Genomic DNA, 24718 nt, shown 5'->3' on the forward strand with positions numbered 1-24718 from the left:
TTTACATTAATCTGATTTTAAGCTATTTCAAATTCTTAACGCTTTTTGTCCCCACTCCAAAGGCCTACAGTAATATATAAATACAAGGAATAAATATCAAGAACGACAGTTACTTATAGTTTATAAATTGAAGCAGAATCGTCGACACTCATGGATCACCGGCTGCAATAATCCACAACCCTGAAGAGCTAGAGTATGCTATCTGGAGGATCAGACAAAGTATATTAGCTATTTATTTACTACAATCTTAAATTCACTGCTTAAAATCCAACTAATTAATGTGTCGAAAAAGTAATAGCTAATAATCGTTTCATTATTACAAGAAGATTCCACTCAATATAGGTTTTCATCTTTTCCCTAATTTGTCTGTAATCTCTAAAAAAGTAAAAAATCTCTCTATACCTACATCTATAGATACTGAAATCCATCACGCGCTTTATGTCCTTAAAATCGAAATACATCAGCTACGGCACACACAACATCAAGGGTGCTCGTAAAAAGCAATACCAAGAACTGCAAGAAGTAGGGGGCATCGCGTCATAATATGGAATGACAATATACATATATGTATAGAGAGAGAGAGAGAGAGAGAGAGAGAGAGAGAGAGAGAGCTGTGAGTGAGAGAGAGAAACAGAGATCTTCGTCGAAAAAAAGCATTCTCTCTCTCCGCCCATCGAGATCGCTGGTGATCGCCGCAAGTCGGTGACGTGCGCTCATGCGGGTAGGGTCTGTCTACATGGGTGTAGTGAAGTAAACTGGCCGTCTCTCGTTTATTTTTGTTGCATATTACAACAAAAAGAGGGAGAGACACCTATAATCCGTTCGCAAAGAATTAGAATTGTGATAGCAGTTGCGGCAACGCTGGGACATACTCTTGAAAATTCAAACGTTTCTGCCGTTGCTTTTTCTCTCGCACAAACAAGCACCAACACGCTTGCGAGACGAGAGGAGACGTGTTGTGTATATATATATATATATATATAAACGTGTGTAGAGCTCTTCATGTTCTCTCGAGTGTTTATTATACGTGCCGCAGAAAGCAGAGAAGAAACGAAACGAACAAAAGAAAACGGCCGCACGTATACAGAAAAGAAGCGAAAGGAGAATTTCAAGTGGTGATAGGTATATCAACGGCTAGTGTCCTTTTTTTCGCGTCACCAAAGATAAAAGCGTCGACTATATCTCCGATGAGCCGCAGCAGCAGCAGCAGTTTGTTTTACAACGGCAGCAGTGAAGGACGTTGACTGGTTTTTTTTTTACGAATTGGAAGGCTGGAAGAAGAGAAAAGAAAGCGAACCAACGTCTATGACGCCTTAGGAGGTAATCCATTCTTTTATCCCAGGCACGAATTCAACGCACACCGGGAAACCCATGTGCGACTTTGAGGTTAAGTTCCGGAAAAGCGAAAGTGCAAAGGAAATCGGGGCCAGGAACCTGAGAGGAAGTCTCGCCTTTGCAGCCGCTTCGACGAGGTAGCTCTCGATGATGCTTTGCTGCTGAAAGATTCGGGGACGACGAAGCAACTTTTGGTGAGTCATATATATATGTGTATATATATGCGCACTTCGTGTGCTTGCTTTTTTCTCGAGATTATCACTTTTCCTTTCAATGAGTACTTGATCGATCGGTCGAATGGTTTTTCCAGAGAGAATAGTTTTATTCCGTAAACTACTCTTTTATACGTTGTTTATAGGTTGATCTAAAATTATTGCATTCCCGATAAAATAACAAACCGTTTGACAATAAAGAGTAAAAATGAAATGTACAGAATTTTGATTTGTCATTGTATGTTCCAGAATAACAAAATGTATGACGAGATATTCAAAGTTTTCGATGTAGTAAAAAGCCACTTTCGCAAAAATGGTAATACATCATTTGAAGAATCATCTGTATTTGAGCTTTTGGAGAATTTATATCCTGTATATGGGGCGGCTCAAACGATAGCAATTGTAACAGGCGTGCAAGATGCCCAAAGGATAAGAAACTGTGAGGATTCTTCTAATGAGTCCAAAGTAGAAATTTTGGAAAGTGACAAATCAAACGATGCCGACAGTATTATTGAAGTTGAAGTACCACAAAAGATTCATCCTGTTGTTGACTTGATAAGTAATTCACCTGAATCAGATGATGCTGTTATTGTTGAAAATTCAACTAATCAGAATGTTCAAAATATTATAGAAAATAATTTAAACATAGAAGTTGAAAACAGTAGCTCTGGAGATAGTGATAATGAATATCATGGTTTGAGTGACCCAGATGTTTCAAAACTTTTTGAAGATGAAGGCTGGAATGAAACAGTTCAAAACATACTTGGAACTTCAAATGCAACACCTCAACCAGATTTCTTAGCAATGATAGGGGGAGGATTTAAAAAACCAAATTCGAATCTGCTTGAAGGAGAGCAAAGTAATCCTGGCATAGCTGAAGAGAGGGAAAATTCAGAAATGTTAGAAGAAAATAACAACGATCCTAACAATAATTTGGATGGAGGAGTTTTAGAAGAAGAGCCAGTTAGTAACAATAACAATGCATTAATATCAGAAGTAACAGATTCTGTACCTGGCTGCAGTAAAGATACAAATGCAGGTATGTTTTACATAATATTCTAATTTTTTTCTAAACAAAAAAAAAGCGCTTAAATCCTTAATTAAATATCATCAGTAATTTGAGCATTATTTTTCAGTCATAGCAATGGATTTTTGGTCAAGTAATGAAAAAAATCTTCCGAATCATAACTTTCATCAATCAACAAGTCCAGTTCCAGGGTGTAGTAAAGATTTTGATGATTCACATAACCTTGAATCAGTCTCAATGTTTGCAGATGAATCCATTCAAAAAGATGCAATTTGTATTCAAGAAATTATACCATGGGCTAATTTGGACACAATATATTCTATTCTTAAAAAGCATGGCAATTCACCTAACAGAAAGCAATTAACTTTGTGGGATTTAATGAGTGAAGTATCAAGTCATATGAATACTAAAGTTGGCAAACGAAAGCATAACAATGACGTATGTAAAGTACCTAAAAAGAGTCCTAAAATGAATGATGTTGACGAATCATCGCTAGATTTGCTTCCGAATACGCAATCAAATAATATGGCTTGCAATGAATCTTCTAACGATTCTCAGTCTTCCAAAACAGAGTATAATAAATCTATTAGCTCTGAAGTAACAGACACAAATCAAAAGAAGCATATATTCAATAGTGATACGCCTAAAACGCTATTTTTTAACAAGAAAGATTCAAGAGATTCTGTTAAATCCATTGATTCCCTAAATAAATCAACAAATAACACCAATATCAACTGTATTATAATGGATGAAACGGCAAATTTAATGCCAGCTGAACCAATGAAAAATCAGTTCTTTAATAACTCAGCAGACCTTCTAGTTCCTAAATTGAATTATAATCATCATCATTCCTTAAAATTCGCAGACCGTCCTGTTAGAAAAGAAAGAAATGAAACGATTGTTAGTGGTTCACTTAAAGATTATTCAAATACACTGCCAGTTCATGCTTGTGTTTCACCAAATGATTCTGAAAGTAACAAAATGGTAAATGGTATCAAAATGTTAGGGGATATTTTTGATAACTCATCAAGCAAACCTGCTAAAAATTCAGAAAAAGAATTGGGCACAATCAAAAAAGAATTAATGGATATGGCTGATTTTTTTAAAAATAACGAACCTTTTTCACGAGAAGGTTGAATTGAACATTTGTTAAAATCTGTAATTATATTAAATTAAATATGCAAATCAATGATAATTTTTGTAATTTTACAGACCCCAGTATAGCAAAAGATGCAGCAAAGTTAAAACAAAATGGTGCTGAAATAATAAAACCATCAAAGCTTGAAGTCCAGCAGAACTCGCCAGTTCGAATTTTGACCACACCGACAACAACTTCTTACATACGCGCATCGAACTTTAGTTACACAAACACTAATTTAAATGTAAACCAGCAGAAAATAGCTGTAAGAAAGGATTTAGGGTATCAGACGTTAGAGCGATTAGCCGTTGTAAACAACAAACTAACTGCTATACGACAGCGAAAAGTATCTAGAGTCAATGTAAAGTCAGGGTCATTTTCTGCAAACATAGAAAATCCGTTTTCTTCAAAGCCAAAAAATGAGATTCTAACTGTTAAACCGGTCACAGCAGCCGAAGTTCGGCAAAGGCAAGCTTTAGTACCAAATTCATTTTGGCCAGGTCCTGCATTAATAACATCAAAACACAAACCTATAGCAGCACCAAAATTAAAAACTCTACCATCAGGACTTGTAATAGAACAAAATGAACACCAAAACCGAACATCAGTACCGAAACTCAAAATGTTAGGGCCCCATGCCTCACCTAATACTAATTCTATTAAGCCTGCAGATCCATCAAAGATGTTTCCGATGCTAGATCTACCAAAACTTCTGCCCACAGCAACAGTTACATCTTCACCAATGCTAGCACAGACGGTGAATTTAGGTATGCGTATCTTCTTTTGTACTATTCTACTACTAAAATTCTCATAACAAACAACGATTGTTAATGTAATTTTTTTTCTCAGAAAATAAACCATCAACCTCTGGCGGAACTTATGAAATGCAAAAAATTATATTTCAACCCTCAACTGTAGCACTTGATCCCAAAATCTACAATAAATTACGATCAATGTTCCCTGATGTGAGAAAGTCTTACGTCAAAAAAATTTGTATGAATCCTCCAGGTGGAGCTTATTTAAATAAGGACCAACTTTTGGATGCATTAATCAATCATCTTCTCAAAGAAGGCGATGCTCATTTACGGACTATAAACTATATGGCTGAACAAGAACATCAGAATAAAATTAGCACATTAAGCGTGGATGAAAAATATGAGTATCTTTTGGGAATTTTCCCAGATGCCGATCCAACTTATTTAAGAGATTTCGTAGAAAAAAGTTGTAGTACTGAACAAATATTGCAAGAGTTTATCCAACAGAAGCTTGAAAAGAAAGACTATCCTACAAAAGCTCAGTATCTTGCTAAAATCAAAATAACAGAACAAATAAAACAATATACGACAGATTTTAAAGTTGAACAGTTTCTCGAGTTGTTTCCGGATCCATTTAAGCATTTTGAAGATCAAAGTCGGAAATGTGATTATCAACCGATTGCAATGGAATTTTTAAAGTCATTTTTCAACAGAAATAAGGTGAATGAATCTTTTTGAAAGTAATATTTTTAATTATCATGTTTTTTCAAACTTTATTTGTTTTTGTAGGTAAATACGATTTCTCGTCAGTACTTGCAAAGTGGATACAACCTAAGCCTTACAGCCAAAGCATTGTCAGAAATTGGTTCTGATATGAAGTCAAAAAGAATGACTCCTGAAATGCCAACTGAAAATATTCCTTTGCTTCAGGAAATGGCTTTCGTTAAAAATAAGAAATATATTCAAAATCACGTAGACACGTTAAAAGCTAAAGAAGAAGAATTATTCAAAGCGTTACAAGTAAGTCATGAATCATAACATATATTGAAGATGATAGCAAAAATAATTACGCTTCTTGTATACAGGCAGTGCGTAGATTAAAGTAATTTTTGTTTTCAGGAAAAAAATCTGTTGATAACTTGCCAATGCTGTTTTAATGACGAGTGTATGCCAACTAAGAGTGCAGAGTGTAACAGTGGTCACATATTTTGTTTTGATTGCATTATAAGAGGAACCGAATCTAAATTAGCAGATGGAGAAGCTCATGTCAAATGTTTTACAAATTGCGAGAGTGAGTTTTCTTTGGCAACCCTTCAAAAAATATTACCTCCAACGACATTTAGTGCTCTTCTGAAGAAAAGACAAGCTGCTGAAATTATGGCTGCAGGAATGGATGATCTGGTATCATGTCCATTCTGTCACTTTGCTAGTATACCACCACCTGAGGATAGAATATTTAAATGTTTGAACCCAGAATGTATGAAAGAGACTTGCAGGTATGTTGTAAGATACTGTTTTTATACCAAACCCTAAGTTAAGTCACATCTTTTTAATTTCTATTATTTTAGGCAATGCAAAGAATTGAATCATATACCTTTGAGGTGCGATGAAGTTATTAAAACGGATAAAGCTCGTCATTTAATCGAAGAAAAAATGACGCAAGCATTATTACGCACATGTTACAATTGTAAAAAACAATTTTATAAAGAAGATGGATGCAATAAAATGCAATGTTATTGTGGTGCTTTAATGTGTTATTTATGTGATAAACCTGTAAAAGGTTATAGTCATTTTAATCCTCAGGGTGGATCGAATACCCATCTGTAAGTATAACTGAGTGGCGGCAGGCTATTTTTGTAATATACACTCATATTAATAATTGTTATTACACATAGTTGTCCTTTGTGGAGTGACGATCGTCGTTTGAATGCTGAATCTGTTAGAAAAGTAGCAGAAGAAATGAAAAAAGCCATGCAAAAGGCTAATCCAAATTTAGAAATTGATATGGATTCATTATTACCAAAACTGCCGCCTAGAAGTAAAGGAGCCCATGATGACATACCAAATGCAAACCAGTTACCTGTAAGTATTATATAAATGTATATGGATAATTATAAGACAAACATAATTAATATTATTTAAACCTATTGCGAATCAAAATATAAAAAAATTAATTATTAATAATATTTAAAAATCGAAAACTCGTAGTAAGATTTTTATATGTTGTGAAACATTACAGGATCATGTTCGAAGAGTAGCTGCACCATAAACAGTCTTGGTTATGAAACAGAAGTTGAAATAAGGTTGGGAGCCAAAGAATAAAAGTGCGATGAGTTTCGTAATGTTTGTTTAACAATTTAATGATCATCGTAAATTTATGATGTTAATTTTCGTTACGTATTTATACAAGTTTCAAAGTATTAGTATGTTAGGATATCGAGGAAAAAAAATGATTTGCTATTCTTCCTTTTCTATATCATCTTAAATGATCGAAGCGACATAATGTACATTTCATTTACATATGTTAATATCTCATATATTTCACATGTTTTGGTTGGAAATCCTTAAAAAAAAACGTTTGTACGGTAGTATTTAAAGGAATTGTTAAATTTTCATTTAAAAATTTCCAAAATCGTAGATTATTATTTGTTTAACGTTTGTAAATTTTGTGTATGGTGGAGTCGTAAATGAGTATGTTTAATATAAAGTCTGAGACATAATTTTTATAAAAATAATGACAACTCTTCCAAACATTCTGGTCGATAGTACTGTAATTAAAATCCTGATCAGTTTTAAAGTCTTAAAATGTTTTAACCTGTATCGCCATAAAAATTGTACCTGATGGCGTCTTTGATCAATGGTATTGAGATTCATTTTCAAATATTAACAACCATTTTTCAAATACGCCTTTATCGTGTAAACAATGTCGTGTCTGGTACACGTTTAAGAGAAAGTTGCAGGATGAATAGTTTCTAGCAAAAAATTAATGTAATTAAGCATAGTATGTAAAACAAAAAAACTTTTTTACCGTGATAATTAATAAAAATCAAGTTGCTATAACTCGGACTTGTATACTTTATTCTCTCATTTGTCTTTTAGTTTTACTATGAGTATACTCGTTCCAACACAATTTATTAATTTTAGAAAATTTTCGAAAAAGTACTTTGTTTCTTTTGTTTTAAGTTCAATAAAAGAGCAATTATTTGACTTTATACATTGCTATCTCCAATTGACATTTAATTAGAACATAAAATGTATCTGAGCAAATAACTTAGATATTTTTTCTGTCTTTGTGATAATGAAATAAATAAACTGATGTCGCAAATTCAAAATTCTAGATATCAATAGTTTATTCATCAATTTAAATAAAATATAATATAAGATATATGTTGCTTTATACAACGTTCATCTCTACCCCATTACTATGTCCAATGGGCCGTCATCGTCGTCATCGTCGATCGGAGCTGAAAGTGACAAAATTATTCATAAAAACCAATTACCACGTTCAATACTGATGCAAAGCACTGTGTCTACAATCCATATTACCTTTAGTAGTCTTGTGCGGTTTTGGCTTACGAGTTGGTTCAATCACGGTAAAACCTGGCTTATTACCATTACCGCCCTCAGGCCACAAAGGATCGACGGGCTTCTGGGTAGTTGATGTCGGGAAACTTGGCTTCACTTCAGGAAAGTTTGGTTGCTTGTTGTTATCACCCCAGATAGGTCGATTCGTATCCTCTGTAGTGGTTGTGGTCGGTTTGACGGTTACTGGAGCCTGGGTTTGAGGGTAACGATTGTCGTTTCCACCACTACCCCAAATCGGTCGGTTTGTGTCTTCAGTTGTGGTGGTTGGTGCATTGGTCACTGGCGGGGCTTGAGTTTGCGGGTAAGCTGGTTGCTGTGGTTGAGGGTAGACTGGCTGTTGGGGTTGCGGATAGTTCGGCTGATTATTTCCTGGCTGCTGTGGATAGACCTGGTGCCATTGCTGTTGTCCATTGACTCGGTTCGGTACCGGTCCGTCCTCCGAAGCGATGATCATCTGAAACGTATCAACGTTATATGATTCCTTTAACATCTCTTAATCTCGATACGCGCACACACAAACGCACGTATGTGCAAAAGCAAATGATCGATATAAAAATGGTTTTCTATCGGTATTAAAATTTAACGTCTCGATTTCCCAAAGCTTCGTTAATTCCATCGCGGTTGATAACGTCGAGCACGCTTCGATCTTCATATCCAGATCGACTCACCGTGTCTTGAGTTTTGGTATTAGTGCAAACCCATTCGGCTTCCGATACCGACACACTGGGATTAGTTTGCTGGGTCACTTGAACTTGAGGATAGTACTGCTGCTGCTGCTGCTGCTGCTTCTTCTTCTGTTGCTGATAGTGATTATGATGCGGTTGCTGCTGAGGATAATAGTTCTGCTGCTGCTGATGGGGATAATAGTGCTGCTGTTGCTGAGGATAGTAATATTGCTGTTGTTGTTGCTGGTAGCCATTCTGCGGTGTAGCCGGGAGATCGAACTCGTAGACCTCGTAGGTGTATCCCCTGTCGGTCCAGTAATCGGCCGATACTCCAGCCGCGAGAAGCAATAACAGCAGTTTTTTCGCCGTCATGTTATGTCGAGGCTAATTCACCGATGAGACTGTCGTCGGCTCTATTAGCTCAGGAGAAACTGTGATGTTCCGAGCTATGGGATCGCGCTTATATATAGATATTCGGCTCTTCCTACCTGTACAGCGACACGTGCGTTCGCGACAAGAGGAAACGCCGTACAATATAAGAAAAGATTTGCGCGTGTATACTTAGACTTCGGGTTACTTATCGTGAAAAGCGCAGAGTCGTTTCCTTTTCTTTGCCTCAAAATTCTCGAACGTGATCTGACAATTAACGACCTTGCCAATCGTATAATGCATATCAGTCACGTTTATTATACGTCTCTGTGTGTGTATGGCCGATAGATTGTATAATATTTACAATACTGTTTTGACGAAAAGTTACTTAATCCGGAAAACGCTAATTTTCCAGTTATGTGGATCGTAAATGGTATCGCACGGGATGATGGAGCGCAGTCCTTTTATTTGGCTCATAAATAGATCGGCGCTATTATATTGAACGCGTCGCTTTCTTGGATCGTCGGCCAGGATTTGAACAATCCCATAGTTTATATAACAATTTTTCGTTAATGCAATAAGGGTTTAAAAATTGTCTTGTTTTTTACTGAATGTACGATTTATCGGAGTCACTATTACAGGTGTGCAAAATTCAGGCAGGCGAAAGTCCGAGAGTCGTTTCTTATGTTTGAAAAAGTAATTTGTAGCTTTCAGTTTGCAAACATCGACTCGCAACATACCTATATAAACCTCATAAAACGCTCGACTCTTCTCCGTAGTAAAATGAAACTCAGAAGTAGCTTTAACGTAAGTCATGTGCATATGTTTAATATTTTTAAGAAAAAAATCTTTTTGTGATTTATACGAATTTTTCATTTGCATAGGTGTTGTTGCTATCAACTGCGATACTATTCATCTTAATTGTTCTGTCGCGCAATAATGTATATGCAAGACGACTTCATTCTAAGAATGGTTTTAGACTGAATAACGTAACTAATAGCAGAAAACCTGGTTATTTTTCTGGCAAACGTATTTTTTTCAATCAGTAAAGGTTGAATGAAAGATATTTAAGTGGGAAGCAGAAAAGGTATGTTTTAAAAGGAAATTTTTGAAGTCAATTATTTTTATTTTAATTGTCTAACGTATACGTAAATCATAAATCGACATAGGCATTCTGATGACGTCAAACGATTATACTTATTGTCTATCACTCTACACTAATAGCAGTTGTTAAATATACACCTGTTACTTTAATCTGTGACGATCTTATTGGTTGGAACGGAGTATTTGTAAAATCTCGCCACTTCTGCAAACTGAAGATAAGTCATGTACAAATAAGTTATTTCAGATATTTTTTATATTTTCAAGTTTGAATTTCATATTGAACATGTCGAATAGATCATCTTACATGAACACTCTTTATCGTCAATGATAAATAACAACGATAATAATTTACTTCGGTTGTATTTTAGAGTAAACAAAAGTTCATCCTAGCTTGTTAAAAGAAACAAACTATCATACAAGTAGAGCGGGTATAAGAGAAAATTGTAAAGATTCAAATAAACATATTGATAATATTAAAATTTATTAATCAATAAAAATGCAGTGCACACGCAATAGTCTTTAAAAACAAAACACAAGACTAAATCTAATTTTAAAAACATTGCATTTGATTCGAATTTAGCTGTCGATGGTCTTGCAGCATCAATCGACGAGATATCGGTTTCACTTCTCTCCGAATCTGATGTCAATCAGGCCGTCACCGTTGGTGTTGGGAGCTGAAATAATAAAACAAACAACGTCATTAACTAAATGCCAGGATGACAAAGAAAAATCGTGCAAAAGAAGCATATTTTAAAAAATAACATATATTATTTTATGGATTTATATATTTCAGCTTACTGGTCGTCGGGTAGTTTGGCTGGCTCGGCTGCGTCGGGTTGACTTCAGAATAAGTTGGCTGATTCGGGCCCACTTGTGGATAGGTCGGCTGACTCGGATTCACCTGAGGGTTGCTTGGCTGCTTTGGGTAGCTAGGCTGCTGCCACTGTCCCTGATTGCTTCCTCCGGTGTTTGGCGCGGGTCCGTCTTCCGTGGCGATGATCATCTGAAACGTTATTGTCAGAATTCAGAGAAATGCAATTGTGAGACGGATTTATGTAAATAAAAATGTGTTTGTCCTACCGATCACTCGTTTTAATTCTTCTACGCGAGAGTAAAAACAAACCGAACATAAATTTCACCAGTTTCTTTCTAATTTAATTTAATTCTTACATAATCGAAAGAATAAATTAATTTCACCTGAGCAAAACAATAAATATTTATGATTTTAAATGGCAGCGCAACTTAACTGCCTCTAAATGACGCAGCAAACACTCGTATACACTGAAGCTTAACCGCAAACCTCGACGCTATGCGTCGCGTTGTTTTTAAACTCTCGCTAATGATTTATAAAAACACCGCGAATTCTCGAGTACAAAACCATCATTATATCGATCCTTTGTGCAAAAAGAAAAAGAAGACAAATATGCGCTCGATAAACTCACCATGTCACCAGTTTTGGGACTTTTGCAAACCCACTCGGCGTCGGTAACCGATACACCGGGAGGCAATTGGAACGAAGCAGCGTTTTGCCATCCATTCGATTGCTGGTAATTGGGTCTCTGCTGTTGATAGCCCGGGTAGACCTGCTGAGGATAGCGTCCGTTGCTGTACGAGTACTGACGGTTCCAATACTGAGCCGAGCTCTCGGTCGCAATACCGATCAGGAGGATCGTTCCCAGCAGGAAGAGCTTCGTCGCCATTTTGCTCGTTAAAAAAGTCTTCGTTTCTTTACACGACCGAACGAGCAGTCGAGTCGAGAGACAACTCTGATTCAATGGACTATGGGGTTCACCTTATATATCCGAATTTCTTCTACCGATCGCTCAGGCAGAAGAGAAATCGGCGCACAATGGATTTTCGCTATACACAGATTAAACACTACCCGATTTGCCGTGTACTTCCTCTTCTTTGGAAAATATCCGACAATTAACAACCTTGCAGCTATTAGTCACGTTTATAGATAACACATAAACTGCCGCGTTCCTATTATGGCTTCTTTGATATAAAGAAGCTTTTCACACTGGTACAGCTTCGCGCGCAACGTTGCTCAATTTCGCGATAATATAACGGCGCACCAGAAACTTTATTGTCGTGTGAGGCCCGATATTGTACACTGATATGCCTCGCGCGCTTGGAAGACGAAATTTCGATCGGCCTCAATAGCCGACTCGTCGAATAGCTAATGCGATGGTAATTAATCTGTTGAAATGACGACGCATTGTTCGCCGTGTGAAAGATCACGATTCACATATCGACCTCCCAGTTATTCCTGGCGCGTTGCTACACACTCTGAGCCGATACTTTGTTTGCGAGCAACTATATAAGAGAGTCGCAAGTGTCGTTAAAATTTTCCTTTACCGTGAATATTATTCACGTAAGACATGGCATTAGAGATCGTCGGAGTGTAATTATCTAATGACAATGATTCCCTCGAATAGCGCGGAAATCGCGAGAAAAAACGCGGAAGTTTTGAAAAGAAAACGTAAGTTTCGGTGTATTGATTCTAAATAATATAGTCAATTTTTGTTTTCAAGCTTGGGTAAAATTTTTGTTTGGATGTATTTGTGTGTAGTTGATTTTTAATAAAAATAAACTTGTATATTACTAAGCGTGTTCACCAATACTACGATGCCATTAAATTTCTAAATGATCGTTTCGTAGTACAAATTAAGTAATCAATTGGTAAACACTTTTTCCAAAATTTTATAATATTGGTAATTCAAAATGTCTCCTGCATTTGATGCACGCATACGTAAACCTCCTCAAATAATGTCTTTCTAATATCAGACTATAGAGTTCGAACTGCGCGTCTTATATTTGCTCATAATTATAATAATCAACATTAAAAATGATTTAGTATTGGAAAATCTATATCAATACAAATAATTATGCAAATGTTTATAACTTCTCTTCTAAAATTGAATAAAAATCGTCTATGTTGAATATTCACCATACGGGAAATAAATAAATTGTAAACATTGAAAATAATTGTAAAATATAATTCATGTACAATATAATTCTTCATATTTAATAATTATTACAATGAAGTCTCTTTTCTCAGCCATGCAACTTATCTCCGGACCTGAAACCTTTTAAAAAACGCTTGCAAGTTTCAGGACGGTGCACCGGTGTTGAGATGATAATGTTTAAATTTAAAACGCATGCGCACTATATGAGCCTATCATATAACATGATAACGGTCTATCTTGTCTTGGCAACATCCGGTCATGCTTTTTAATAGTGGGATATATTTCAAGAACCAGTCTAGATAAACAACTTAAAGCGTCGATATATGTAATTTTATTTGCGGTACCTGTTAGTTTGCAAAAGAAGTTATTCGAGTAGTTTACTAAACATTGAATTTTGTACAAAGTATTGCCAAGTGATCATGTGTGTTATTCACCGTTATGTTCTTAAAATGGAATCACGTAATATTCTCTACATAGTAGGAGGTGTGATTATCACTGTTTTGGTCATTATTTTGATAGCAACTGTTTGTTTGATAGGTAAGCATTCGAATTTTCATCAAAATCAAAGCTATCGTTTAACAATTAATCATCCTCAAAAGGCAAGAGAGGCAGAACGAGTCCAACGGAAACAAATTCGACAGTCGTTGAGCCGACCAACGAAATTCCGATAAATTTTTCAAACGCTCTCGTTGTGCAATTAAATTATTCGGACCTCTGGGCATTGGACATCATCAACGGAGATTCTGTTTTTGTGACGCGCGACTGGAGTGAGAGCTTTTCCTCTTTCGACTTTTACAAGAAGAAAACCGTGTACTTCGCGAGTTCAGTTTTGGGAAAGCCTATACGTTCTTTGTCGAATGCTTATCCTCATCTAAATCAGCCTGGGGTATGGAACGCCGAAAAAATAGCGGTTGACGATTTGAATGGAAACGTGTACACCATCGACGGATGGGCTTCGAAAATAAACATTTTTGACGTATTCGGAGAGCATTACAGCATCGTGGTATCTGATCTGAATGATCCGAAAGATATCGCTCTTGACTCTGCCGTGGGAGTCATGTTTATCTTGCAGTTATCATCGGTATACACATTCCATTATTTTTAATCGTCCAAGTACATCGATCATCCATTCATGAGAAGGTATATTTTTAGATCTTGAAGGCCAATATGGATGGGACATCTCCGGAAACGTTGATTACCAGAACGGGTATTTCAGCCTTCGCCATAGAACGCGACAGACGGGAGATTTATTGGTCCAATGTCGCTAGCATCGAGAGCACAGATTACGCAGGAAACAATAGTAAAATCGTTACCAAGCTCACCAATATCGTATCTAGTTTGGCAGTCCTGGACGATAAGCTATTCTGGTTGTATCCACCTTACGGCTTCGAAGATTCGATCCTGTGGTCCTGCACACTCGTGAGTAACGTTTGCTCAGGTGCTTCGAAAAGAATATCCATAGACAATGCTGTGGGAATCAAAGCTTACAAGTTCGATCGCAAGCTCGAGATCGCTAACCCGTGCAAACGAGAGGCCGAAGGTTGTCAACACATGTGCATCTTGTCCTCCGAACGCGGACGTAGCTGTGCTTGTACAATAGGCTGGCAATTAAAAAGCGATTGCACAAACTGCCAACCAGTCGACGACTTTCTACTTTACGTGCAAGGAAATTTTGTCAAAGGTAGAATTTTGAACTTGGAGCAGAATATTTTCATCGAGGCCATGCTACCCATCAAACTTCTCATAGAGTCTTTGGTTCAGAAAAGAGCGATAGATTTTGATTACGATGCGCGAAATCACACTTTGATTTTCAGCGACGATTGGGATCTGAACAAGATTGATTTAAAAGCCGGTGGAGAGCAGATTCGATTGGGAGCCGATGTCGGTTACGATATGCTGCCAGCGATCGATTGGGTGACCAAGAACTTGTATTACATCAGGGCTACTCGGTGGGAAGGTGTGAGTTGTATTGCAGTTCGAAGTATGAACACTTATAGCACGATAGAGGAAGAAAAATTACTGTATCAGACAAAAGAATATCAATATCCTAAGTCGTTGGTTGTTCATCCGAATCGAGGCTGTATCTTTTTTACCATCTATAACTCTCAGACTAAACAAGCCCGAATCTTGAGAATGAACTCCAACGGATCAGGATTGGAACGCTTTGGAAAAAATTTGACGATCAGCGTTAACGAGGCAGGGCTCGCTATAGATTACTCCGAAGACAGACTGTATTGGTTTAGTGCAGATAAGAAAAAGGTTTGTCGTGCGAATTTAGATGAATCCGATTTAAGTGTCATCGACGTGTCCATTGTAAAAAATCCGAGATCGATCAGCGTGTACAAAGAGTGGATGTATATTACGAATTTGACGAGTGTCTGGCGTCTCGACAAAAACACTGGCAATAACCCGATAAAGATAGTGCCGAAATTCGAGAATGATTCCAAAGTGATAAATGGGGCGAAAATTTTTAGCCAAAATTTGCAATACATCAGCGAAGACCATCCTTGTGCTATTGGCAATGGAGGGTGTGAACGGTTTTGCTTCGCGATACCTGGGAAGAACGACCTGTCTGTGTCGAAGCGAAAATTGCAAAAAGTTTGCGGTTGTAAAGATGCTGAAATTCTCCAAAGTGACGGCAAAAGCTGTTTCGTCAGTCCGTCTCAAAACGATCCATGACAAACAATAAATTATAGCCATTATAAAAACTGTTTAATAGTATTATTATATGTATTGATTTTAAGCAATAGGTATTAGAACATAACAAATAAATTCGTATTTAACACTTCAAAAATTTTGTTATTGTACTTTAAGTTTGTACGATAAATTTTATAAAACGCAAAATATTAGAAGAAAGAGTATAAGTGGGGGTGTAAGTTTGTAATAGAATAATACAAACGGTTTTAGATTTGCTCATAAATTATGCTATTATGAAAGTCAGATTTATTTTTACACAACATAAGATGCACATCATTGCAATCACTATGAGATTTTTCTCATATCATTCGCACACTATTGGGTAAATAATACATCATTAGAAGTCACGAGTATGATGACAACATCACATATTAGGCTTTCAGGCAGAATTCAGTATTTTCCGTACGGCATCAAGTCTCAATGGACGGTTTAGTAGGGGTCTCCATGACCATTTCCATGGCCGAAACCACCGTGTCCACCGTGTCCACCATGTCCCTGTTCGTGGCCTCCGAAACCTCCCTGTCCACCATGTCCCTGTCCGTGACCTCCGAAACCTCCCTGGCCACCATGTCCCTGTCCTTGACCTCCGAAGCCTCCCTGGCTTCCGTGACCACCACCGAAACCTCCCTGGCTTCCGTGACCACCTCCGAAACCTCCCTGGCTTCCGTGACCACCACCGAAACCTCCCTGGCTTCCGTGACCACCACCGAAACCTCCCTGGCTTCCGTGACCACCTCCGAAACCACCCTGGCTTCCGTGACCACCTCCGAAACCACCCTGGCTTCCGTGACCTCCGAAACCTCCCTGTCCACCGTGTCCACCGTGACCGTCGTACTCGTTATCGTGCTTGTAGGCTGCCGCCGAAACGACTACGGCTGCCAGAGCCAAGATTACCTGGAAAGGTAAAAAATATTTCACACTCATTATAACAAAAAGAAAAATAATATTAGTTATTTAAAAATAAAAAGGAAAGTCTCGATGATTTTATCTTGAAAGAACAATCGACTAATAAAGAAAACAGTAAGCGACTAAGTGTTTTTGTGATATTGTAATGATAGTATATTATATACGTCAAGCCTACTAATGACTCGATCTACTCACCAGTTTGCTTGCCATGTTGCTAGTGACGAATCGTTCAGTCGTCTGATGAAGCTCGTCGAAAATTTTCGTCTTTTATATCCGCGCGCGGGAGAAACCACCACGCATCCAAAGGTTATCTTCGGCGGCCGTATATTATCACACACTATAGTCAATGTTTATACAACACCATCTGCGAAATAATGAGGAACTCTTCGCTCTCGCGTGAGAGCGTTATGTTTACTATGAATAATACACTGCCTTTTTTATTCCGATTCGCACGTAGTCCTATCGAATGAGGAAAAAGCCCACAGACCCCATTTTGGGCCAAGGCCTTCCTGAGAAGATACTGGTTTTCTTGAAACGTCTCGGACTCGATTCCGTTGATAGGCTCTTTTATTATTGCTCGGTAATTAGTCAGTGTATATATCATCCCCGCGAATAAGATCTCGCGTTTATTAATTAATAATTAAGAATAACAAGTATTGCTTGTTAACATTTTTATTTCGAAACGGTACATGTTTAGCAATCGCACTCGCCTTTGAACGAATGATAATAAAATTTTTAATTTTAGTACAGTTTAGTTATGCGAAGATTTTAAGCAAAACGCTTGCTTGATCATTATACTTCAAGTGATAACTGTCTAGACCTTGACAACGAGATCTTCTTTTTCAAGTGCATTGCACGTCCATGACACATATGCAGATGTACTCTGTTATGCACTGCAGCTTTATTGGTGAAATGTTCAATTAAATCTATAACTTTCCATTTTGACTTTTTGCTTCCTCCTAGAGGAAGCTTTGTAATAGTAAAATTGTGAGTTTCTTCAAAACTTCTAGAAAATACTTTTTAGTGTGTTAGAAGTTCAAATCAAGTGTTTTTGGAAAATGTCTGTATGGATGTGTGTGTGTATGTATACCGTAATATTTCTGAAACTACTTTGTCAATATCAATAAAATTTGATATGCATATATATTTTTGGATTCTGAGTTCGGCAAAAACAGTTATTTTTTAATTTCTTGACTATATTTTTTTATGGCCATTTTTTGATTTTTAAAAAACACTATTTTGCGTTTTTATCAATCATCCCATTGTTACAAACAATTCAACTATAATGCATTTGAAAGAGAATAAAATTACCTACTTTTCCTCGTTTGGTGCTCGGGATTGACCGCTTTGTTCGGCAGATAAAATGAAAAAGGCGATTTTTTTTTAACTCATATCTCTGAAACGAAACGTCATAACCTCGCGAAAAAAATTATGTCAATGGGTCACGTGTCAAACTATACCCCATTAAAATTTCAGTACTTATTTTTTCAGTAATAAATCGAAAACTGAAAAAAAATGAGTTTTTTTTGTGCCTCGATTACGGAAGTAAAAAGGCTTTATTGCACTTGAGATTTTGGGAAAAAGTAGATATTTTATGTGTCTTGGCTAAGTTCATTGCGCAGCTTTCAAACCCCTATGGTTCGTAAGATATCAAGGTTTCAATTTTTTTTTGAAATTTTTTGATTTCTCATATCTCTAAAACAATGTAGTCAAATGCTTCAAAATTTTATTTGGTGATTCACTATAACAAAAGCTATCTGCTGTTAAAATTTTAAACGATTCCATCAAGCGGTTTTCAACTAAAGAGCTAAAATGTAAAAATCGTTTTCTTGAAAATTGCGCGAGCGACCTATCTAATGAATAACCTGCTGTTTTGATGGTTAGGTTGGTTATAGGAACACATGTAAACATGCGTGAATTTCTGTGAAAAAAAATTGACGACACTGTTGGTATTCTATAATAAAAGTACAGAGAGGTCTGCAAACTTTTGGACAATGAACTATCCAAAACTTTTATTAAATTGTGTATCAAAAATCGCCTCATACATTAGCAAGCAGATATATAGATATATTAAAACAATATTTTATTTATTGGACTTATAAATTTAGTTGGAGGAAGCTACGTGCCAATGAATTGGAAGCGGTTTTTACATTGCTAAAAATAGTAGCACTCCAACAGGAACCCGCAAAATCAATGACATACAACAGTAATGATACCGACCAACTGTATTTGTTCACAATGAGGATAAGATGCACTGGAAAATATGCTGAACTTTTTGATTAAACAATATAAGTTCATACCGAAGTGCACGATTGGTTGAGTGGAATTTTACAATTAAATAAATGTATGCATATGACGGTATGCATATAAATATTTATATTGTAATTTAAATACTAACTATTGTCATTTCTGGGCTAATGTAGACACCTTTTGAATATTGATGCATCGTGTATTTTTTATTTTTATTCATAATTATTGGAATTTTCTTATTAGTTTAAACTATTCAACTATAGTCATGTGAAAATTCATAAAACTCATAATAAAGCATGGAATAAAGATATAAATGAATTTAGGAGTAAAATAATATATTATCTTTACATGTAGCTTTATCTCCTTCTTTTATAAGTGTATTTCTTTTTTAGAAATCACGTGCTACACACGAATAATTTTCTTTTCACGATTGTGAATTATCGAATCACTGCCATCAATTGGTCGTGCGTATGTAAAAATCAAAATCATATAAGGAGAATTAGTCTTCATTTTATCAACAGCATCATTTTTTTAGAGCTTATACCAAGTGAAAAAGGTTCAATATATATTTATAGGAATAAATATTCATGTAATTAAAAGTTATAAAAATATAATGTGAAAAATATTGATAGAATATATTTTGACTGCGCATTAACAAATATATACATTCCAAATTTGGATTTATTGTCAATAAATTTACTCTTACTGCCGTATTACTCACGCTATGAAAAGCTTGTATCATATAGATTTACAGAGTAAAAAAAAATAATGATATAATTCATATGATTATGTATCCAAGCTTAACGAATACAATCATTGTCTTTCAATTAAACGACCGAGTAAATTTAACTTATACTCGTGCTGCATAACTCACGGCTATGAAAAGCTTGTATCACAGTTGAGTACAAAAAAATAATGACATAATTTATACGATTATATATCCAAGCTGCATAAATACAACCATTGTGTTACAATTGAACGATCGAGTGAACTTACCCGTGAATGAAACGATTAAGTTTTTTAAAATGTCTGTTGCACATCGGCTACACGCGCATTTTTTATTGTAAACAAAAATAATAATGTACATTTTGTCTATATAGGCCTTACGCCTTTTTTTTGATAAATATATAATTTGATGCATTTAGTGTATACATACGCGTGTTTCGAGTACACACACCTTTTCAGTAATATTGTTATAAGTGTAACTATGCATATTTCTTGTTTAGCGCAGGTTTTTTTATAACAAGATAAATCTTCTGGATGTAGAATTCTTAAAAAACTGAATTTATAAGTGATGTGTCATATAATCTCGAGACAAAACTTTGTATATTTTAAACTTTGTATATCGCCTATTTTGCTTGCACATGTGGAAGCAGCCATAGAAATTGCAGGGTGGTTAAACCAGCTAGAAACACCATACAGCACTGCCAGAACGAGCATGTACATCTCTAGGGTTTTCTCCAAGTGGTTAAAGTATCTAGCGACACTCAACAGCAATGTTATAGCAGTGGTCAGGTAATTGACGACTCCAGCAACGCCAATCAGTAAGGCCAGACTGGGTAATCCAGCTCCAGTCATATTACGATGCTTAAAGTGACAAGATATCGTCGCTCCCTACGAAAACTAGGCACAATTAAAATTTTCAAACGAAAACTAGCACAACTCACGATTAGCCGCGAAGAGTAGCACAGTTCAGAAATGTCGCCAAGAGTAGCACAACTCATGTATTTCCCGCGAAGACTAGCACAACTCGCGATTTATATTAGTTAAAATGTGAGTATTTTACTTTTATTGTGTTATTGGGTTGATTAAGCTCATGAAAACCTTAGACAAAGACAGACAACCCCCGGAAATTTAAAAAACGATGAACAATTTAAAAAAATTTTTGTAAAAAACTATTGTATTTGGGAAAACAATTTTAAATTCAGTAAAAAGTTGTAAATTGTGAATATTTAAAACTGTTCATTAGGGATAGTTTCGCAAAAATCAGGAAATTTTTATAGAAATTCGTTGTTTAAAGTTTGAGTTGTGCTAGTGTTCCCGGTAAATCGTGAGTTGTGCTAGTCTTCGAGGGAAATACGTGAGTTGTGGTAGGTCTAGCGTGCGTCAAATGAGTTGTGCTACTTATGACGGGAAATTTGAACAGTGCTCTTCTTAGTAGGGAAGCGATGATACGTTAACCATCACCACCAGGCAGCGTGAATCAAGTGCCATGGCCATCTTGAGGTAGTTCAAGCTACTGGAAATGCCAATACGCATTTCGGAGAGGTCAAAACGCCAAAAGCTCTACCAAAAAGTGAATATCCATGGCAAAGGTAAACATCATAATTATAAGGAAAATTAGAAAGCCTATATTTCATCAACAGCAACATGGTATTAGAGCTTGTACCAAGTGCAAAAGGGTTCAATATATATTTATAGGAATTAATATTTTAACTGAATAAATATTGCCAAATTTAGTAGATTTATTATGAAAAATATAACTTACACTTGACTTACATGACATAATTCATACACGATTATGCATACAAGCTGTTCAAATAAAACAATTGTGTTACAATTATCTTCGAACACCGACAATTGTTCAAACGATTCAGAAGAGTATTTTTGACAGGTGATAAATTTGAAACCTAATCACAAATAAAATCAAAATCACGTGCCCAATTATACAGTGACACAATAACGTTATAGATTCTATGCTAATATGGGTATGGCGATGATTAAGAACTTGATAATTAGTAGCAATTCACAGTCAATCGGTTAGACAGTCCTAAAAATAGTAGAATCGTCTCATGAACCTGTCTTCTAAATATTGTTATATTGTCTGTGAATTATAATTTTATTGTTTTCAAATACATTAAGTATGCAAATACTTAAGCCAAGTTATCGAAATTTCTCCATTATTATTTTTCCGACTTCGTCTAATTCAGTTTATATTTCATAAAAGTTATCTTTGGAAAATTACCGAGTTGCCTTACTACGAATTTTGGATTTTTTTTATAAAAGTTTGATGACGAATAAAAATCTTTGATAAAGAATAGTAATAAAATTCAGTGTAGTATCATTTATTTTACTATTGAAAATATTTGTATAGCTTATTCTATTTTGCGTACAAAAAATTACGATGAAAAAATTCTGATAAGTCAAAGTATGCAAACAGTGTCCAAGCACATTTACTAAATATTAAAAATGCGACGCACTATATTCTTAAGACAAATTTTAATGAACTTTTCTTTATGATATGTAAATTAAATCAGCTTATTTGCTAAATCAAGTGTCACCATCGAAATGGATGACAAAGCATCACATTGTCATACATATATTATAGGTTTACATTTAGTGGCCTGAATATAATATTTGACAAACTAATTATACAATACCTTATGTGAAATACGATCTATAAGCTAAATAAATGAATTAAAATACTCGATATGTGGAATTTCATCCAAGCATTATTGCGTCTAATAATATTTACTAAACAATGAGTTAAATAGGCAAGCTCTCAATTTTCTACGAACAACATTCATAGGTTTCGTTACATGACAAATTATAGCAAGTCGACGTTTTTTAACTCTTTGAAAATATTGTTATTATTACTATAAAGTTCTATGATGGATTTAATATAATAGTAAATAATAATAATAAGTGTAAGATAGCGCATGCAGGAACGTAGGTTTATAAAATATAAATACAGAAATTCAAAAATCTTCTCATAAGTACTTATGAGAGTCTAATTTATTATGTACAATAATGGAAAACTGATATAGTTGCGATTACTATGAGATTGTTCTCATATTATTCGCAGATGAATGGGTAACTAAATAATACGTTATAAGAATTAGTCACGAGTATAAATGATAATAACACACATTGACTTTTAGCTTAGCGTTTATCAACAAAATAGTATATTATGCCACGAGAGGGTTAAAAAACTGGTGAGCCCATAGCAAGTGTGACAGTGTATTTTATTTCCCGAGGGCAATATGCTATTTTTGCGACGGCTTAGGTAAAGTGCTACATTTGATTTTTGGTGCCAAAGGAGAACGTGGCCCTTTTACCTAAGGTGGTGCAAAATGAGTATTTTTAGGGCAGCGTCAGTCCTAGGGTGAGGATTTCTCCAAGTATACGTATAACATCAACATTGCCCGAACCTGCCTGAAAGCCGTGTGGGTTGTCGTACTTGTAGACTGCCGCCGAAACGGCTACGACTATCAGAGCCCAGATGATCTGGAAAGAAAAAAATGTTATTGAGTTATATATATACGAAAAGAAAAATAGTAGGGGAGGCTAAAGCAAAACGGACCAAATATTTTGTCTAATTTTAAAAGTTTCTATGATCTATAGAGAACAGTTTTGTTAACTTCTATTTAAATAGAAAACAAAAAATAGTATATTGTGTACCAAGAGCGTAAAGTAGGCTTTTTTAGACCGAGTGTGGAGATTGCAGCACGAGTCAAGGCGATTAGCCCAAGCCGAAAGCGAGGGCGTTTACTAGCCGCAGACGACATAAAAAATAGAACATACATGTAGTTATATTTGATTTTATTCTGACACACCTTTGAAAACGTGATAGTTCGCTTTACACCGGAATTTTGAAAAATAAATTAACATTAGTTTTTGATAATATCAATTAGAAATCTATAAGGATTCATTTTTCTGAGTTAAAATTTCGTATTGGTTGATAACCTAATGAATCCACTTTAAATTCTAATCAAAAATATAAAGAACAAAATTAATTGAGTGATGCAAAAAACAATGAAGCAACTAACAAGCTGGGACCAAGATCTATTCGCCTTGTTAACGACAACTTACTCAGGGTTCCTAACTTCTCCACACCATTTAATTTTACACGGACTTCATGGCGCTGCTGTATCTTACACCCTACTCAGGATTCCTAACTTCACCACTCCGTTTACTTTTACTAGGAATGAAGGCGCGCTTCGCGCGCTCCTTATTCTATCTATGTCTAATAACCCTGGTAGAAAAAACAACATAAGTTTTGGGTACACTAATTTCTGCTAATATTTTTACCATATTACCTACCATATGTTACCATATTCTGTAATACTTTTAATATAAATATATTAACAACGCCCAAAGTCGTTGTCGTTAAGGTCTGAGAAGTGAATTTGAAGAAAAGTTCAGTAGAAGAGTCAGTGAGTATAAGCCTATTATTACAACCCTATTCATTTGCATTGTAAAAAAGCTAGGCAATTGAAATTTTACACAGATACTTGATATGCTACCTATAAAAACATGTAATCCAGATGATTTTAATTTAACTGTTTTCATTCATATTTTCACATTGAGGCACATGTGAATTTTTTAATTTGGCGGGTCACATTTTGCTTATAGGCAATTACGCAGTAAATACTATCTCTAGCACATTGTATTTTTGGTTTTCAGTGTATTTTTACATGAAGAAAGTCTTGTCAAGACATTAATAAGAATTTTAACTCTTAACAGTCGTGAGAGATTTTGAGATCGATGCCTATTTCTCTATTTTTGCATTTGCTCTCATTCGAAAACTAACGGGTCTAGAGAGCATATATTTTACATATACATTTATTTTGTGTCAATGAAACAATATACAAAGTTCAATTAACCTTAACTGAAATACTTTTTATTTCGATTCCGACACTGATGTGAATAACTTATACGACTAAATAATTATCATGGGTGTTGAAGTCGAAATCAAAAGTATTT

General features: G+C 35.6%; 4 protein-coding genes and 1 long non-coding RNA gene across 8 annotated transcripts; 3 read left to right on the forward strand and 2 right to left on the reverse strand.

Moving 5' to 3' along the window:
* The first annotated feature begins 649 nt into the window (after positions 1 to 649).
* Positions 650 to 7528, forward strand: LOC100119259. Its single transcript, XM_001603012.6, has 10 exons — positions 650 to 1529; positions 1797 to 2586; positions 2684 to 3706; positions 3787 to 4479; positions 4562 to 5187; positions 5257 to 5487; positions 5587 to 5963; positions 6036 to 6290; positions 6363 to 6549; positions 6707 to 7528. The coding sequence occupies exons 2-10, from the start codon at positions 1806 to 1808 to the stop codon at positions 6734 to 6736; spliced, it is 4203 nt and encodes a 1400-aa protein (XP_001603062.1). The 5' UTR covers positions 650 to 1529; positions 1797 to 1805; the 3' UTR covers positions 6737 to 7528.
* A 264-nt stretch (positions 7529 to 7792) lies between these two features.
* On the reverse strand, positions 7793 to 12516 carry LOC100679834 (probable basic-leucine zipper transcription factor Q). Of its 2 annotated transcripts, none has more exons than XM_008215116.4 (3): positions 11633 to 12516; positions 8014 to 8506; positions 7793 to 7931 (listed from the first exon to the last, which is right to left on the reverse strand). In XM_008215116.4, the coding sequence occupies exons 1-3, from the start codon at positions 11888 to 11890 to the stop codon at positions 7879 to 7881; spliced, it is 804 nt and encodes a 267-aa protein (XP_008213338.1). In that variant the 5' UTR covers positions 11891 to 12516; the 3' UTR covers positions 7793 to 7878. The 2 variants fall into 2 exon arrangements, with proteins under 2 accessions (XP_008213338.1, XP_003424245.1); XM_003424197.5 differs by lacking the exon at positions 11633 to 12516 and adding an exon at positions 8721 to 9282.
* Positions 9374 to 11092, forward strand: LOC107980938. Its single transcript, XR_001729067.3, has 3 exons — positions 9374 to 9893; positions 9971 to 10173; positions 10256 to 11092. It is a non-coding gene; the product is annotated as an uncharacterized LOC107980938 (long non-coding RNA).
* A 930-nt stretch (positions 12517 to 13446) lies between the features above and the next one.
* On the forward strand, positions 13447 to 16510 carry LOC103317434 (low-density lipoprotein receptor-related protein 6). The gene is made up of 3 exons (XM_008215527.4): positions 13447 to 13696; positions 13759 to 14240; positions 14312 to 16510. The coding sequence occupies exons 1-3, from the start codon at positions 13579 to 13581 to the stop codon at positions 15836 to 15838; spliced, it is 2127 nt and encodes a 708-aa protein (XP_008213749.2). The 5' UTR covers positions 13447 to 13578; the 3' UTR covers positions 15839 to 16510.
* On the reverse strand, positions 16061 to 17570 carry LOC100116930 (holotricin-3). 3 transcript variants are annotated; one of them, XM_016984654.2, is made up of 3 exons: positions 16958 to 17093; positions 16540 to 16750; positions 16061 to 16449 (listed from the first exon to the last, which is right to left on the reverse strand). In XM_016984654.2, the coding sequence occupies exons 1-3, from the start codon at positions 16970 to 16972 to the stop codon at positions 16286 to 16288; spliced, it is 390 nt and encodes a 129-aa protein (XP_016840143.1). In that variant the 5' UTR covers positions 16973 to 17093; the 3' UTR covers positions 16061 to 16285. The 3 variants fall into 3 exon arrangements, with proteins under 3 accessions (XP_016840143.1, XP_008213337.1, XP_001600990.1); XM_008215115.2 differs by having other exon boundaries at positions 16510 to 16750; XM_001600940.5 differs by having other exon boundaries at positions 16061 to 16750; positions 16958 to 17570.
* Positions 17571 to 24718: the final 7148 nt, after the last annotated feature.

The sequence above is a fragment of the Nasonia vitripennis genome, chromosome 3, assembly GCF_009193385.2.
Source record: "Nasonia vitripennis strain AsymCx chromosome 3, Nvit_psr_1.1, whole genome shotgun sequence".
Lineage (NCBI taxonomy): Eukaryota > Metazoa > Arthropoda > Insecta > Hymenoptera > Pteromalidae > Nasonia > Nasonia vitripennis.

Coding starts and splice junctions, on each gene's coding strand:
- LOC103317434 (XM_008215527.4), top strand. CDS start 13,579: ATGTGTGTTATTCACCGTTATGTTCTTAAAATGGAATCACGTAATATT. Junction 13,697..13,758: donor AGCAACTGTTTGTTTGATAG/GTAAGCATTCGA, acceptor CATCCTCAAAAG/GCAAGAGAGGCAGAACGAGT. Junction 14,241..14,311: donor TTATCTTGCAGTTATCATCG/GTATACACATTC, acceptor GTATATTTTTAG/ATCTTGAAGGCCAATATGGA.
- LOC100119259 (XM_001603012.6), top strand. CDS start 1,806: ATGTATGACGAGATATTCAAAGTTTTCGATGTAGTAAAAAGCCACTTT. Junction 4,480..4,561: donor AGCACAGACGGTGAATTTAG/GTATGCGTATCT, acceptor TTTTTTTCTCAG/AAAATAAACCATCAACCTCT. Junction 5,188..5,256: donor CATTTTTCAACAGAAATAAG/GTGAATGAATCT, acceptor TTGTTTTTGTAG/GTAAATACGATTTCTCGTCA.
- LOC100679834 (XM_003424197.5), bottom strand. CDS start 9,089: ATGACGGCGAAAAAACTGCTGTTATTGCTTCTCGCGGCTGGAGTATCG. Junction 8,507..8,720: donor ATACCAAAACTCAAGACACG/GTGAGTCGATCT, acceptor GATACGTTTCAG/ATGATCATCGCTTCGGAGGA. Junction 7,932..8,013: donor ACCGCACAAGACTACTAAAG/GTAATATGGATT, acceptor TGTCACTTTCAG/CTCCGATCGACGATGACGAC.